General features: G+C 36.5%; 1 protein-coding gene across 2 annotated transcripts in view; it reads left to right on the forward strand.

The window, feature by feature from the left end:
* The window catches only part of PCDH15 (protocadherin related 15), a 2,374,726-nt gene that overhangs the window by 1,080,865 nt on the left and 1,276,183 nt on the right, over nt 1-17,678 (forward strand). For both annotated transcript variants that reach the window (XM_077258870.1, XM_077258871.1), the window contains one exon: nt 14,700-14,906. In XM_077258870.1, coding sequence (XP_077114985.1) covers nt 14,700-14,906 — 207 coding nt within the window. The remainder of the gene's footprint in view (nt 1-14,699; nt 14,907-17,678) is intronic.

The following is a 17,678-nucleotide window of genomic DNA, read 5'->3' on the forward strand; positions in this document are numbered from 1 at the left end:
ACTGAGCCTAGTGCTATGCAATGTTTTATCGCATAGCAATCGGCCATGTTATACAATAGTGTAACTCCAGCCTTATAGAAATACTGTGGTTTTATTATTTGATGTTTTTTTAATTGATTTAATAAAATTATATATTTTTTATATTTAATTGTGTGACATTTCTTTCTGTAGGTTATAAATAGTTGTACTTTTTGAATTTACACACCTTACAATTAATGTACCCCATTATATGTACGTAATGTTACATTGTGATGCAAAACATAGAAGTATGGAACGCTGGCACTGCTCACATGTCCATGTCACTGTAATTTAGGAAGTATCATTTCAATTGTAAAATTTACTAGAATCTATACATCAATTAGCAAAACACAATTTTTGGTGGTGCTCAGCTAAAAAAAGTTAACAAATACAGACTAGACAAAAGGTTGGAAAAAATAGCGGCACTCACCACGTGTAACTTAGAACAGCATCTTTCTAGAACATGCACATGATGTGGACCTGGGAAAGCTGAGACAAGTGACAGCTGTTTCGCATGAAACACCCTTCTTCCAGTTCATCATTGATTTGATATATTTTTATTGATTTAATAACAGTATATATTTTATTATATTTAAGTGCGTGACATTTCTTTTTGTAAGTTATATACTGTATAGTTGAATGTTTTGAATATACACACACCTAACAATCATTTTACCCCACTGTAAGTAAGTGGCAACCCAATACCAAGGTCAAGAGACATACTGTATGTTGCTCAAGCCTAAAGGAGTCCTACAGGCCAGTGGGTCAGAACAAAACTATTTCTCATCTGTTTCTGCTACTTTCCTAAATGGAAGCCATAACATAAATGTTGAATTGTGTTAACTTTAGCTGTAAAAAGGCCAACACATATGTATCTCTTTAGTAAATTAATTGTGACTCTTATCAGCCAGGAAGAGTCCAGCTGAGAATTGTAGTTTTACAATAGCTGCAGGTTACATAGAGACTGGTCTATATTTTCCAAATAATATTTTTTTTCTGCTTAAAAAACCTTTAAAATGTAGTCATGTGAGTATATGATTAGCATTAGATTATGTAGTGAATAAATCATATAACTATACATAATATGCCTATTTGTATTTGGCAGTAGCCCATAGGTTTATGCACTGTTTGATGTGTTAATATGATGAACTGAAAGATCCTGAAGATATTTCCCGCACATTTAAGTCTGCCAAAGCATCTGCTTCCCCTTGGCATGTTAAGTGCCTTGATTTCATTATTTAGGGGGTGGAATTGTATTCTTTACAATTCTGAATCATACCAATAATACAACATCAATTAGTCAAGGGTTTTCTTTTTTCTGCCCAGACATGACATATACAATATTCTGTTTTGAGAACAGATAACCTCAGACATTGTATTTCTTGTTTCTAAGTCCCTGTCAAGTTTGTTGTTTATAGGCATAAAAGTATTAGCTTTTTAATATTGATTTTACTGAGTTTTATATGTTTACAAAAAATTATAAAATATTAAAGAATCAACAGGTTTTTGCCTATTAATCCACTAAAATGCTACCTGCTGTTGTTGGAAAACATATCTTATATTGCTCATGTGCCATACTAGGAAAACAAACTTTTAATTTGTGTGTAAAATAACATTTCAAGTGTCCAGCAGCTAGTCTAAGACCGGCAAGTGTTGTTCAAAAACTAATTTAAGTAATATTGTTTAAAACATATAAAAAGATTTAGTTGTTCTGTCCACTACACAGTCTGCTAATAATAATAACAAACACAGTTATACTCACCATATGCCCATTCCATTGATGCCCTTGTCCCCTGTAAAAAAAAAATAATAAACAAACAAATTACTCAACTTATGCCTAATCTATTGATGTCCATGTCCCCTGTAAAAAAACAAAATAATAAACAACCATATTCCTCTTCTGTCCAAAGTGAAGGTTTTCCACACCATAAAAATACCTTGCATTTCTTTCTAGTCAGTTTTCTTTCCCCACGTGAATCTTGCAGTGGCAGCGCTGCCATCGGCCTTCTGCACTCACTGTCCATCCAGTACTAATACCAAATACAGTTCACAATTGCCTTGGTGTACTTTCACAAAGCATTTTGGGACCTGTCAGTTGGTCCCATTTGGGACTTAGGTTCCAACTACCCCACCCACTCTCAAAATGGGATTCAGGGATATGTGTCGGAAGGACCATAGACTATAATGGTACCAACAGAGTGAACGTGTGTTTTGTCGTGCATAATTTTTGGGCTTGTACGCCTACTGGAGACGGACACTCAGATGTGTCTACTTTGTTCCTCCTGAGAAGCATAATGGAGTGGGGCATAATGGCATGTATTGCACATGATTCATGTCAGCAGTTACAAAAGTGAAAGCAGTATGATTAATCCCTTTAGTTTTATCTGGCATTTTTCTTATGCTTGAAAAAGGCCGCTTGCTGGCTGAAATGTTGCCTTGATAATGCATTTTGGATAAATAAAAGATGAAATTATCTTTTTGGTGCCTTGGAAACAGTTTGTCTCTGAATTTGCTAGTATTGTGGTGGGAAACTGCCCTAAGGAAGCAATAAGCGAGTAGAGTGGTATAAATGGAATTACCATAAAGGACATTGCACGCTTTTGGCCACCATCCATTTTCCCCTAGCCAGATAAGTTGGTCACTTGGACATTAATAAGGCTATGTTTGTATGAAACAGCTCAAATGGGGTTCAATACAGTTCTAGGAAATGTCAATAGTTTAGACTCATCTTTTCTGTATATCAGGCTGTGCTCTGATCACTGACTCAGCTCTGCTATAGAAATCTCTGCAGGAGCCTTACACTGAGATAAAAGACCAGGTATCTTATGCCCTTCATGCATAATATGCCCCAGAGATGTGTGTCTAATGCTCATCACATTGCAACACTGCTCCCACAGAAGTGGACAGAGTAGGGTCACACATTACACCACTGCTCACATGAAAGTGGACAGAACGATGTCACACATTACACCACTGCTCCCATAGAAGTGAATGGAGTGGTGTCACACATTATACTACTGCTATCATAGTAGTGGATGGATCAGTGTCACATTAGACCACTGCTACTATAGAAGTGGATCGAGAAGTGTCACACAACACACCACTGCTCTCATAGAAGTGAATGGAGCGGTGTCACACATTGCACTACTGCTATCATAGTAGTGGATGGAACAGTGTCACATTGGACCACTGCTACTATAGAAGTGTATAGAGCAGTGTCCCACAACACACCACTGCTCCCATAGAAGTGAATGGAGCAGTGTCACACATTATACTACTGCTATCATAGCAGTGGATGGAGCAGTGTCACATTAGACCACTGCTACTATAGAAGTGGATAGAGCAGTGTCACACAACACACCACTGCTCCCATAGAAGTGAATGGAGCAGTGTCACACATTATACTACTGCTATCATAGCAGTGGATGGAGCAGTGTCACATTAGATCACTGCTACTATAGAAGTGGATAGAACAGTGTCACACAACACACCACTGCTCCCATAGAAGTGAATGGAGCAGTGTCACACATTATACTACTGCTATCATAGCAGTGGATGGAACAGTGTCACATTAGACCACTGCTACTATCGAAGTGTATAGAGCAGTGTCACACAACACACCACTGATCCCATAGAAGTGGATGGAGTGGTGTTACATTACATAACTGCTCCTATATAAATGGATGAGTGGGATCACACATTACACCACCACTCTCAGATAAGTGGACAGACCAGGGTCACACATTACATACATTTGCTGAGCCATGCCATCATGCAATACACTACTCTGAGCCCTGTATCTAATCGCAACATAAGATACACAACACTTAGCCCTGCATCTAATCACAGCAAGTGATACACTTTGCGTATCTAACCCCAGCATATGATACAGTGAGCAGCGCATTCTAACAGAATTGGAGCTGCCATCTGCCCTCGGTGACACTTCCACATCTCAGTATCACTTTACAGTCACGGACAAAATGTCTCTTCATCCTCTGTAATCCTTTTGCAAACACCCAGAAGGGGAGGAGAGGTGTGATGTCACACACATGTGACCAGACCCCGCCCACATTTACTGCAGTCATAATGTGAGCTAATTCTACACTAGGTTTTCATGGCAAATTTCAACAGCTCCTTCCCCTAGTGTTTAAAAGAGGAAAATAGCACAACGTTTTTACACTTATTTTTCATATTTTACTAAATTAAAAACAAATGATAATATTTAAAAGAAAAAAACATACTTTACATTTATTCAATTGTTGGAATCTTTTGGAGGGGATGGAACCTTCCCTTAAAGCTTTTATGGTCAGAAGGGTTCTCTCTCCTCTCCCTCTTCAGTATTTTCTGAGGAATTATAATAAGCCTTTTAGTATTGAGATTAAAAAATTTTGGGGAAAATTTTGCGGTCTGTTTATGTGAGTTTTAAAACATCCAAAACATCTCTATTAAGAATCATATGAGACATTTCAATCCATTATGTTTGTTGTGCAATTTATCTTTGTATGGGAGTTTTCTGCTCACTTTGAATTGTGTTCATTAGATAAATTTCCGAGTAAAATATATATATATATATATATATTTTTTAAATAACTTACTTTATCTGTATAAGTCTGTGAAATTTCTATTTAAATGGGAAACTACTAGTGTGAAGAACGTTAGCTTTTGGGAAATAGAAAAGTACAGTAAGTCTGCAAAAAGAAAAACTTTCAAGGTTACTTGTACCGGCAGTTACTTCACACTAGGAATGTGCTGTACAAAATCAATCATTTGTTTGGAGATTGCAAAACAGAACAGTGTTCATTTTTTCCTACGTGAGGACAGCAACAGTGACAGCAAAACGAAATCTTCATTTACAATACACTTTTAAAGCACAGGTCACACAATATCATTACATTCTCCCCACCATCTCTACAGCATGTAATAAACAACTTCCACAGACCCAATAACGTAAGCCAAATCTCATTCAATATACTCTAGGAATAATAATCATAAACTTTGTATTGAATAGCCATTGTGAAACAGGAGCAAAGCCAGTTCCTTAGATACATTCTGTTGACCCTTAATCACCTTGCAGGGTTGCCTGAAGTAATATGTTGGATTTCTATGTACTCTACTTTCCAGGATGGAATATCGTTATCCTTTGCAATCAAAATGGTAATGTGTGCATGAGAAATGGATGATCTTTATGTCAAGCCAGTTAACTTTAAAAGCAAATCTTCATCTCAAGTGTGGCCATATTGAAAGAGGTTTTGTATATGTGCCATGAAATGAAAACCAAAATTATTCCAACAACCTTGAAGAGCCTAGCATTTGGCCAACAGAAGCAACACTCATTTTTCTAGATCGAAAAATTTTGGAGTGATTACATTGCTAACTAACCCTTAACCCTTCTGCAATGTGTGACCTCAAGTAGTTCAGATTACAGATCCTTTTCTTACTTTTCCTCTTCACCTGACATATTTCAAGATGATTGTTAAGAGATTACCAGCTTAGAAAAACACAGATTTTACAATACTTTGTTGGGAGACACATATACTATATCCTATATGTGTTTTCAAGTGGCCACCCACTGATTTGTTTGTAAGTTCTATCCAAAGGTGACTTCTCTAAACTTTTTTAGAGCATCCTCATTTAAATATTTGAGTTGAATGGATGAATGCATATTTATTTTTGCAAGATTTGAACTAAGGGTGTTGACTTATGTGCATTTCAGTCTATCAATGATTTTGTTGCATGTCTCAATGACTGTTGAGTTTTTGTAGTCCTTTTTCTATCTTGAAAAATGTTCACCACATTGTTTTATTCTGTGTAAAAATAATAAAATCAACTATATTTGCCATCTCCTGAACTGGGGCAGACTTTCTACCAAAGCTACTGTTGATTGTTTACAGGTTGCAGTGGTGAAACCATAGGGACCACTCTTGCCAATCACTGGTCTCAGCGGCTCTTGCTGTCTACATCAGCTTCACCACTGAGCCCTCTGATTGAATACAGTAGTCACTTTTTCTGTAGCTGTGATGTCAAATTGCAGCCTACACACAATCACTTGGAGCAGCAGTTGAGAGTCGGCATTAGATGAAGGTAAGGTGAGTACAGCCGATTTTATTAATGTTTACAATAAATTAAGCAAAAAAATTGAAGATGGAAAACCTCTTTGAAAAAAGTAGGAGTAGGCACATATTTATATTGTTCACAGAATGAGAAAATGAGATAAGAACATTCCATATGCTTTATCATAATGCTTTAAGATGGCTTGTTACTGGGGGCCACAATATATCAGTCGGAGTAAGGGCTTATTCAGAAATCAGTATTTTCCATGTTTGAGAAAAAAGACAGATAAACTGAACAGATTTTGGTCAAGACTTTAATTAAAGGCTGGTCTGAGTGTCATCAGTTTTTCTCCAACCTGGAGAAAAAAATAAATAAACTTCTCCACCCTCTTCTTTCAGACAGTTTTGAAAATCAGACTGCATTAGAATGATATCCGAGTGAGATCCGATTTTTAATGGACCCATAGACTTGCATTGCCAATTTTATCTGACATTTGGATCAAAATCGGACATGAGTCCATTAATTTTCCATGGACCACTCTGAAAATCGCCAATTGCACTCGTACGAGAAAATTGGAAATGTGAATAATCTCTAAAAGATTGATTTTACTCTGGTGGACTGTTGATCCCTAATATGGTGGCAAATAATACTACAATAGCGTGATGTAGCTTCCCACTACAATATTCGCTGATTGTCACGGAGGTTTTGAAGTTGGATTAAAAGCCATAGATTTATTATTTTATAACTTGAGCAGCAAACTACCATAAAAATTAGCTTATTTCTAAGGCTACTTTCACACTAGTGTCGTGCACTGCATGTAGCAATGCGTCATTGTGGATAAAAAACGCATCCTGCAAAGATGCCCGCAGGATGCGTTTTTTCTCCATAGACTTTTATTAGCGACGCATTGCGACGCAGTGCGACGGTTGCACCGTGTTTTGGTGCACCGCCGCCACAGAAAAAGTTACATGTAACTTTTTTTCTGCGTCGAGACCGCCATTTTTGACCGTGCATGCATGTCAGAAACTCCGCCTCCTCCTCCCCGAACCTTGCAATGGGGCAGCGGAAGCGTCGTAAGACTGCTTCCGCTGCCCACATCGGGCATTTTTTGCACAGTATGCGTCGGTACATCGGGCCGACGCAGCGCGACAGCCCCGTACCGACGCTAGTATGAAAGCAGCCTTACTGGACACATTTATGGTGGGATGATGTAACAAATCATTCAGAGAATGTTATATGAAGGTAAACTTCATCTTTAAATTACCGGTCTAAATCCATCTCTGTAAATAAATGGACTATTATATATCTTTTGAAACAAAATGAAATTATTGATGCTTTTATAAGTAAATTTGCACTTTTCTTGATTACGTTTCAGAGCTCCTTGATGTGCTTTGCCTGCTGTATATTTTTAAATGTTTTGAGTAAAGATGGAAAACTTTATTTGGATGGAATTGAATTCTACCCAAACTTTACAAAAATACATATTTTCCAGAATACAGATTATTTGTAATTTGTTCTGCGTAATGACAGCAAAAAGGTAGGCAGCTAGCTGCCATTTTGTTGAACGGCATAGGGCTGACAAAAGGTTAGCAAACAAAATTGTCCCTGCACATGCACATCATAAAGTAAAAACATCGTGTGCAGTGGTTTTATGACAAACAACTCTAAGATGGGATTTCCAGATGCTACTAGGCAATCCTCCTGGGTGAACACATAATTGGTATCACTGCTTTCAAATATGCCCAATCTGTCAAATTATTTTAAAAAATTAATATAATCGGAAAATGACGTAACAAAAACAATTAAAAACGCCTGAATTACTTTTTTAGCCACCACAACATTGCAAGAAAATGCAATAAGAGTCAATGAAAACATCATATCCACCCCAAAATTGTATTAGTAAAACCATCAGCGCAGGGCTCTAAAAATAAGCCATCTCACAGCCCCATTTACCAAAAAATGAAAATGCCGAGGACCTCGGAAAATAGCAACAAAAGCAAAACTATTTTCATACAGATTTCAGATTTTTTTTTTCACCATTTAAATAAAATAAAACCTATACATGTTTGGTATCTACCTACTCATACTGACATGGAGAATGATACTGCCCTGTCAATTTTTCCTTATAGTGAATATGGTAAATAAAAAACCCCAAACGCTTGTGAAATTGCACTTTTTTTGCAATTTCACCACACTTATTTTTTTTCCTATTTTCTAGTACACCATATGGTAAGATAAATGGAGTCTTTGAAAAGTACAACTTGTCCCACAAAAACAAGCCTTCATATAGCTATATTGATGGAAAAGTAAAAAAGTTATGGTTTTTGGAAGAAGAGGATGAAAAAATAGAAAGTGAAGAAGTTAAGCTTAGTGTATCGCCAGACTCCAGAACATAACAGCTGACATTCGCCGCAAATAGAATCTTCTGTACAACCACATACCGGGTTCAGATATTTCCCCAGTAAAAAGAAGTAAAATCTGGCATAATCTACAAATGAATCCTTTATTAGAATTAAATTTTTTCAAATATTAAAAAGTAAATAAAATCAGGCAAAGGTCACATGAGGGACACAAATTCTTAGTATTCTGTGTACAAAGATGTGATATACATCAATATTGTTGTGGTTACAGGCTTGAATAGAAATGTATATGATTATATTGCATTTTGTTGCAAGTGCTAACCCCCCTAGAGAGATGTCTCATAGATTCAAGGTCATTTTTATGATAAAAAATTGATTTTCCTGGTAAAATCCGCTTGATTTGGGGAACTCAAATCTCATTGGATCTGCTCATCACTAACTTTAAACTGTCTTCTTTATCTGTGTATTTAATCATATTCATCTGTAACATATCAATAATGATCCCTTTAAGTAAATAGAAATAACAGCACTTACAGAGGAGAAAGCAAAGGGCATTTGTTTCCAGCGGTAGAGAACCTAGTCTCTATAGAGAAATAGCAGATGACGGAAGGGGAAACATTACAAGTATACAGTATTTAAATTTGCTCCTTGATAAACCATCTACTTCATCTTCAAATTAGAGAAGGCCTTTAAATCACAAGCCCATACCCTGCTTTATTAAATAAAACATTATATGTTAGTATGGATTGTTTTGATTCTTTTTAAACAAGAAAAGAAGAAAGGTTACCATCCGTTTACCCATAGTCATCCTGTATATATAGAGGTCACTGACATTACTGATGCCGTTCTTTCATTAAAAAGCTACGATGGTGTTGGATACAGTCCTAGAAGACTTCAAAGTGTTATACATATCTTTTCAGGGCAATCAACATTTTTGGAAAATTTAGCAAAGCTGGAAAAGTTAAATTTCAGAAGATTTGCTCATTTCTATTGCGTTGTTTTAGGAAAGTGTTTATATTTGCTTACACTGCAGGAAACTTTGCTTAGACTCTTCATCCTTTTCTATGGCAGGAAATTTGGAGATGATACATAATAGTACATAGACATACATCATAATATGCTGTGCAAGTTTTTCTGAGTTATCAAGCTTTACTAAACTATTTGTGTCCCTGCTACATTGGGATGAAGAGTCCACCCTTTAGCTAGACAGAGGCAAGGAGGAAGAATTGTACTGAGTGGTATCTCAGCATGATGCTTCATAAAACTCTATAGAAGATATAGAGAAAAACAGGCATCCAAGCTCAGACACTATTACTTATAACTAATGCAAATGATGGGGGCATGGGAAGGTCCCAATTCTGGTAGTCCTACTGGTCAGACCCCACTAATGGAATATTTTTCTACTGCCGTCAGCGTAAGCATTCTGTACATTTTATATCACAGTGAATCTAAGTGACACAACATTTTGTGATATGTTCGATGATACAGTGATAATTTAATGACAACATGATATGAAAAGGGGAAGCAAACTCTACTTTTTGTGTTTATTGTAATTCCATCGGTTCAGTTAGATATGGATAGACATTTTGAATTTAATATTTTACTGATTCTTTAATTTTTAGATTTTCAATCAGTGAAACAAATTCTGAGCATTAGCATGTGAATGATCGTACAAGTTAAAATGATGCCATCTGGGTCTTTGTTTGAATACTGTTCAAAATTATGATTACACTCTATTTTAATGCAGCAATATTTACTATTGTATTGCACAATAGGGAACAATGATTTCCTGTGACTCATTTTTATATTCCATGCAAAATTGTATGAAAAAAAAAGCTTTCTGAAATGGAAATGGCTTCCTGGAATAGAGTTGCAGCAAGTTGTATGCTGACGCTATAATGAATACATTGTACTAAAAGACTAAAGGCCTGATTTATCAAAGCTTTTATGTAATAATTATGGCATAAAAAGCTTTGAGAATTCACAAAACCTTGGCGTAACTCAAGGCTACACTAAAATTTTGTTTCCCCCCCAATAAATGTGCCATTTTCCTTGTCCTATGACTTTGTGCACGACGGCCAAGCCCAGAGCTGTCATCCAGCAACAGGTAAGTTAAATAATTAAGAAAATATGTATACATTATAATTTATTATTATTTATTTTCATAGCAAGTACAATAAACATGAGCAATACAAGGCACACATCAGTACAGAAGGAGAATGGACCCTGCCCGCGAGGGCTCATAGTCTATATATACTAAATAAAGCCCGTGGTGGTGCAGCCCAAACTCACAAAATCTAATTTACAATGTTACTCAAGTCAGCTTATTAAAAATAATTACAGTATCATAATCACAGAAAATCTCTCCAATACAGATTTAATATAATAATAAGAATAATAAAGTGCGCAGTGCTCATAAATATCAAATGCATAAATGTTAGTGATCAAAGCAAAGACAGGTAAACGTAGTAAAGTAAGGCAAAAAGTTGCATATAAAGTGACAAGTGCCTACCTATTGCAAATTAGCCATTAGCATATATAAGGAGATAATTACCATTGATGCATGGAAAGAATAATGGAAAAGAGAAGACTGTAAATCATACTGACCCAGACACTCACTGCGTCAGCCCAATGTGGGTTTAGCCTGGTGCTTTTCCCTCATCACTTATGGGAGGTTTCCACTGTTTATGCACATGAGGGTCAATCCAAACGTGACATGGCATCCACTAATTATTCCAGGAAATATTGCTTTCACAAAGTCAAATGGCGCTCCTTCCCTTCCAAGCCCTGCTGTGTGCCCAAACAGTAGTTTCCTAACACATATAGGGAAAAATTGCACAACAAATTGAACAGTGAAATTTCTCCTGTTACACTTATGGAAATGCAAAATTTTGGACAAAAAACATTTTTGTAGGATAAATTAGATATTTTTTTATTTTCATGGCTCAACGTTATAAACTTCTGAGAAGCACCTGTGAATTCAAGGTGCTCACCACAAATCTAGATAAGATCTCTGAGGGGACTAATTTCCAAAATGCCATCACTTTTATGCGGTTTCAACGTTTAGACACATCAGGGGCTCTCCAAACGTGACATGTCATCCCGTAATTATTCCAGCAAATTTTACATTCAAAAAGTCAAATGGCACTCCTTCCTTCCAAGCCCTGCCATGCACCCAAACAGTGGTTTGCTCCCATTTATTGGATATTGGCATTCTCAGGAGAAATTGCAGAACACATTTTGGGCCCATTTTTCCTGTTACACTTGTAAATATAAAAACATTTGGATAGAAAGCTAAATTTTTGTGAAAAAAAGCTAAATGTTCTTTTTTTTCAACATTCCAAAATTTTCTGTGAAGCACCTGAAGGGTTAAGAAACTTACTTATTAACCCCTTCAATGCATACGACATATATTTACATCATATGTTGTCAGAACATATGATGCTTATTTACATTATATGACTTTTCTCTGCCTTTGATGAGGGCTCACACCCTGAGCTCGCATCTTTCCCCACATATGAAAGCTTATTTAATCAGCCATCATATGCCTTTAACATATGCGCTTTCCTTAGCGCTCTTTCCAAAACGCATAGGATTAATAACCACCCTTTGTTTCCTATCCCTGAGCCAGCTCTTAACCCACTTACACATATTTTCCCCATCCCCATTATTCTCATTTTATGTATCAACCTAATGTGTGGTACCATATCAAAAGCTTTTGAAAAGACCATATACACTAAGTCCACTGTGTTCCCTTGGTCCAGTCTGGAACTTACCTCTTCATAGGATTTGTCTAATCCTGGGTAGTCCCTTTAAGTGTCTTTTAGTAACCTGTTTACTAAGACTTTGTCTGGAAACTATGCATAAAACTTCCATTGATGGATTGCGGTACAGTTGGCTTAAAAAAATGATGGAGCTCACTGTGTACTTTGGAACCCTTAATTCTGCAGAATTATTATTTTTTTAACTCTTTCACCTATGGATCTGTGGAATTTTTGCAAAATTTAAGGCTCAATATAGACTTTATAACTTGTCTCAAATACTCAAAATGTGAAGTCAAACTGTCATGATTCATCTGCTCAGAGTATCTGGGACTCTGTGATTGACAGCTCTGTCATCCTATCCTGTGCTGGGGCGTGCTGAGCTTTCAGTGCTTTGATTGACAGCTCAGTTAACCTATCTTACTGGAAGGTGCAGAGATTTCCACAGGTGCTCCATGTTCTTGGTAATTGCCCTGCTATTTAGGTGAGCTGTCTGGTTCAGAACATTGCCAGTCAAAAGCTTGTTCTAAGCTTGTGCTCTCTGGTGTGTTCGCCTGTACCCTGTGCTGTAAGTTTTGATCATCTTCTTTTGCTGACCTTTGGACTGTGTTCTGACTACCGTTTGTTATTGCCCCTATGAATCTGATATTCCATTGCTGACCTTTGGACTGTGTTCAGACTACCCATTTGTTAGTGCCGTTTGCATCTGATATTCCGTTGCTGACCTTTGGACTGTGTTCAGACAACCCTTTTGCTATTCCCACTTTGCTTATCCTATATTCTCTGGTATTCTGACCCTGGCATGTGACCCGACTTACACCTTCATACTTTCCCTTAGTTTACTACATGTTCTTTTGGTATTGACCCCGGAATGTCTGATTGCACTAATTCACAGCCTATCCGTGGGTTGTGACTAGCATCACACACACATAGCTTCAAGGATGATCAATAAAACAAGATAAATTTGAGCTCAGCTTTAAAAGGTTATTCTCATCTTCTATGATCAGGAGCACGCTGCTCCATAGTCTTCCTGGAATGGAGGTGGAGGATGTACTCCTGAAGATTGATAGTTTAGACTAGCAACATGATTGTCCACTGATCCAAGCTATGCTCGCTTTTTGCAGCAATGGAGGAGCGCAGGGACAGTGATGCTGGCCAGATTCAGGAATCTGAACATCTTCAGAACAATAATGCTCGCATGAATGCATGAATTCCTTTATGAAGAATTCCATTATTCTTGAGTATGGAGGGGATTTTAAATAAGAAGCAAATTTCAATGTTTCTAGTTTTTAGAAGCACTTTCCCATTTTACTCTTTTATGATAAGTAAAATTTTCTTTAAGAAAATATTATAAAGGCCTGAATGTGAATGTGGTATTTCTGATTTTCATTAAAAAAAATAAAAATATTTAAAAAAATGTTGACTAACATTTTTGATCATTGTGGGTTATTAAGTATAAATTGAATATTATGCATTTAAAAAAATAAAACTATTATAACAAAATGAGAAAACTGTAAAGGGACTTATATAATTTCAAAATGTGCTGCATCTCCTTTTGCACTGACACCTTGTCTTCAAAGGGAGATTTGTAGTTAAAATTCTGCGCTGCCGCTAAGATGAATTTCAGGAGAGTATAGTTGATTCACAGTGGTTTTATTCAACGCGTTTCAGGGGTCTCATGCCCCCTTCATCAGGAAATACCACTCCTGAAATTCATCTTAACGGCAGCACAGAATTTTAACTACAAATCTCCCTTTGAAGATATTATTTTCTCTAGTCGGTGAAGACCTGTGGATCTGCAGCAGCCGCTATCTATATGCTCTAATCTCATCCTAACCAGGTGAGCAAAATTGGTGTATATTCTCCTCTGTGTAACGTGGATAAGGCCCTATTGCGCTCTTTGTCTCCCCATTGTTTTGCAAGAGTTTATACCTTGTAATATGATAGGACCATCTTCCTTTCATACTAAGCACAAAAATTTTACTGCAATGCTGCCAACCCCTTTACCATTTGTATAACGTTAAGTTATCTTCACCTTCTTAAAAGAATTGTCACCTTTTTAATTTCAATAAATAAATATTATATTTGTTAATGATTTTTAACAAAATAAAACATACATTCCTTTCTTTTTCAACTGTACTTAATTATTAAATAATTGATATAAATAAATGTTATTAAATAATTAACCCACCGAGATCTGCCTATGCTATTTGCTTGTGTGTAAGTGTTCCTGGAAATTGGAAAATTTGGAAATTATACTTTTTATTTTTCATGTTTTCTTATTTTGAAAAAATATTAATAATTGTGTGGGAAAATTAAAAAAATATCTTTAATTTTCATGAAAATACAATTTTTGACTACGCAATTTCTTTAATCATTTCAAGATTTGGATTCAAGCAACTAATAGGATTGAAGTTATTGGGATTCTTTTTAAATTAAATATATTCTTCAAATGTTTGCATATTTTTACATTGCCACATATAAGTCATGTTTTTTTTTTTTTTTGCAGGCAGAACAAGACAATGGTCATCCACTTCCAGCATTTGCTAGTCTTCATATAGATATCTTGGATGAGAACAACCAAGCTCCATATTTCACTTTTTCCACTTATCAAGGTTATATCCTGGAGTCATCGCCTGTTGGAACAACGATCTCAGAAAACCAGAACTTTACTGCTCCACTGGGTTTTGTAGCTCTGGATAATGACATTGAAGAAGTGAGTCATTATACTTTATTACCTTACAATGCCTTTTCTGTATTTAAAAAGTGACTATTATCAAGATAAATGTGGAAAAGAGATTTGGAATGATGAATTACATGTATGATCTACATTTGTATATCATTTGTATTCAGTCTGACAGCAGGCAACAACCAGAGCTCCTAACGTGGTAGGTTAGGGTACTATTAAAGAATTTGCTTTAAAAAGCAAGAGCTCCAATTTATACCTTTTGATAACAACTTGAGCTAACTGGATCTAGCAAGATTCAAATTCAAATCACCTCAATTTTACCAGGAAATTTGATTCATTGTGCATTTATTCTCTGCAAATTAAACATCATTCTCTGGGGTCTGGAGAAAAAAAAATCAACTAATACCTCACTGCTCATCTCCACTGCACACTCTCTCTTGTAGGGTCCTCAGTTCCTCTTTTTTTTTCACTGTCATGTACTGAATCCCTGACTTCCAATCACAACTAAGCCCAAAATGTCCCAATATGGAGTACTTGATGTAACATTGCGGCACATCTCATGGTATTACGATGTAGCAGAGACCTTACAATGCACATGCACAGAGACTTTCTGGCCAAGTTGACAACAGAAATCCCAGCCTAGAGTGCTCTCCTTAATGTCACATCACACATATGTTGGAGACTACTAATTTTTGAAAAATGTTAGTACAATTTAATTGAACTTTAAAAAATGTGCCCAACTCTCGTTAACAACTTTTATATAGTGGCACATACCAGCAGTGGTCTAATGTCCACAATATTTCTATAAGTTGAAAAAAAGTCTGCATAATACTTAAGATAAAAACATCCAATTATACTGAGACTAAAACTTCTTACACCAGTTCATGAAACGAGATAATTGAAGTTGTGTCAAATTGCTTAAAATGTTGATTACCTTAACCCCTTTCTAACCTCGGATGGAATAGTACGTCCGAGGTCAGAATCCCCACCTTGATGCGGGCTCAGGCGGTGAGCCCGCATCAAAGCCGGGACATGTCAGCTGTTTTGTACAGCTGACATGTGCCTGCAATGGCGGCGTGTGGAGTCACGATCCAGAATCACGATCCACCAGCCATTATTAACTAGTTAAATGCCGCTGTCAAACTCAGACAGCAGCATATATCTAGCACTTCCGGCCATCGGGCCAGAAATGCATATTTCGCTGACCCCCATTATGTGATAATGGGGTCAGCAATGCTTAGGCATGACAACCAGAGGTCTATTGAAGACCTCTATGGTTGTTGATGCAGCAATTCTACTACATAGGGGCGATCTGAGAATCGCTCCTATGTAGCATAGCCGATCAGGCTATGCCAGCTTCTAGCCTCCCATAGTGGCTATTGAAGCATGGCAAAAGTTAAAAAAAGTTTTAAAAAGTATGAAAAAATAAAAAAATGAAAGTTTAAATTACACCGCTTTTCCCCTTTCAAAATAAAACAATTAAAAAACAAATATACAAATATTTGGTAACGCCATGTTCAGAATCGCCCAATCTATCAATTAGAAAAAGGATTAACCTGATCTCTAAATGGCGTAGGGAGAAAAAAATTTGAAACGCCAGAATTACGTTTTTTTGGTCACCGCGACATTGCATTAAAATGCAATAAAGGGTGATCAAAAGAACATATCTGCACCAAAATGAAATCATTAAAAACATCAGCTCATCAAGCAAAAAATAAGCCCTCACCCAACCCCAGATCATGAAAAATGGAGACGCTACGGTTATTGGAAAATTGCGCCATTTTTTTTTAGCAAAGTTTGGAATTTGTTTTCACCACTTAGATAAACAATAACCTAGACATGTTTTGTGTCTATGAACTCGTAATGACCTGGAGAATCAAAATGGCAGGTCAGTTTTAGCAATTAGTGAACTTAGCAAAAAAGCCAAAAAAAAAAACAAGTGTGGAATTGCACCTTTTTTGCAATTTCACCTCACTTGGAATTCTTTTCCTGTTTTCTAGTACACGACATGCTAAATCCAATGATGTCGTTCAAACATACAACTTGTTCTGCAAAAAATAAGCTCACACATGGCCATATTGATGAGAAAATAAAAAAGTTATGGCTCTGGGAAGGAGGGGAGCGAAAAACGAAAACACAAAACCCAAAAAGCTGGGGTCATGAAGGGGTTAAACCTGAAAACCTCTCATTCTCTTTAAAAGTCACACCCACTCTCTTTTGCATGGTTTAAAATTTGCCAAGTGCCAAAATAAGTCATAGTGTTTTGCATTATCATTGCATAAATCATGATTTATGATACTTTAACTACTTCTTGACTGCCCATAAAATTTAAAGGGCATCTGACACCACATTTGATCTATCTAAACTATTGATATGAGCATACAGGTTATGCTGAAGAGACTGATGCCTGTATGAAAGGTAGGCTTCTTACTCGTGAACTCGTAACTGCAAGACTGTATCAGACACAGCTGGACTCCCCATAGAAAAGGCAGATATGATTTATTATCTGATCTCTGTAGACATACTGTAGTGCTAGAGAAGCACTGTGCATACAGTATAGGAAGTGCATCATCTTTCAGGCCCAACACTCATGTGATTGCTAAGCTAGACCCAGAAGAAGCTAAGAAGCTGAATTTCTCTTATTATTTGGGCTAATATACCAGCCGCACTTACATGGTCAATCAACAATAAAAAGAGTTTAATAATATGTTAAAATAACTTTTAAGTCTCACAGAGGAGTATGTGACATAAATAAAAAAAATAAATATGAAAACATAGATAAAACAAATCAAAAAAAGA

Source organism: Ranitomeya variabilis, chromosome 4 (genome assembly GCF_051348905.1).
Source record: "Ranitomeya variabilis isolate aRanVar5 chromosome 4, aRanVar5.hap1, whole genome shotgun sequence".
NCBI lineage: Eukaryota > Metazoa > Chordata > Amphibia > Anura > Dendrobatidae > Ranitomeya > Ranitomeya variabilis.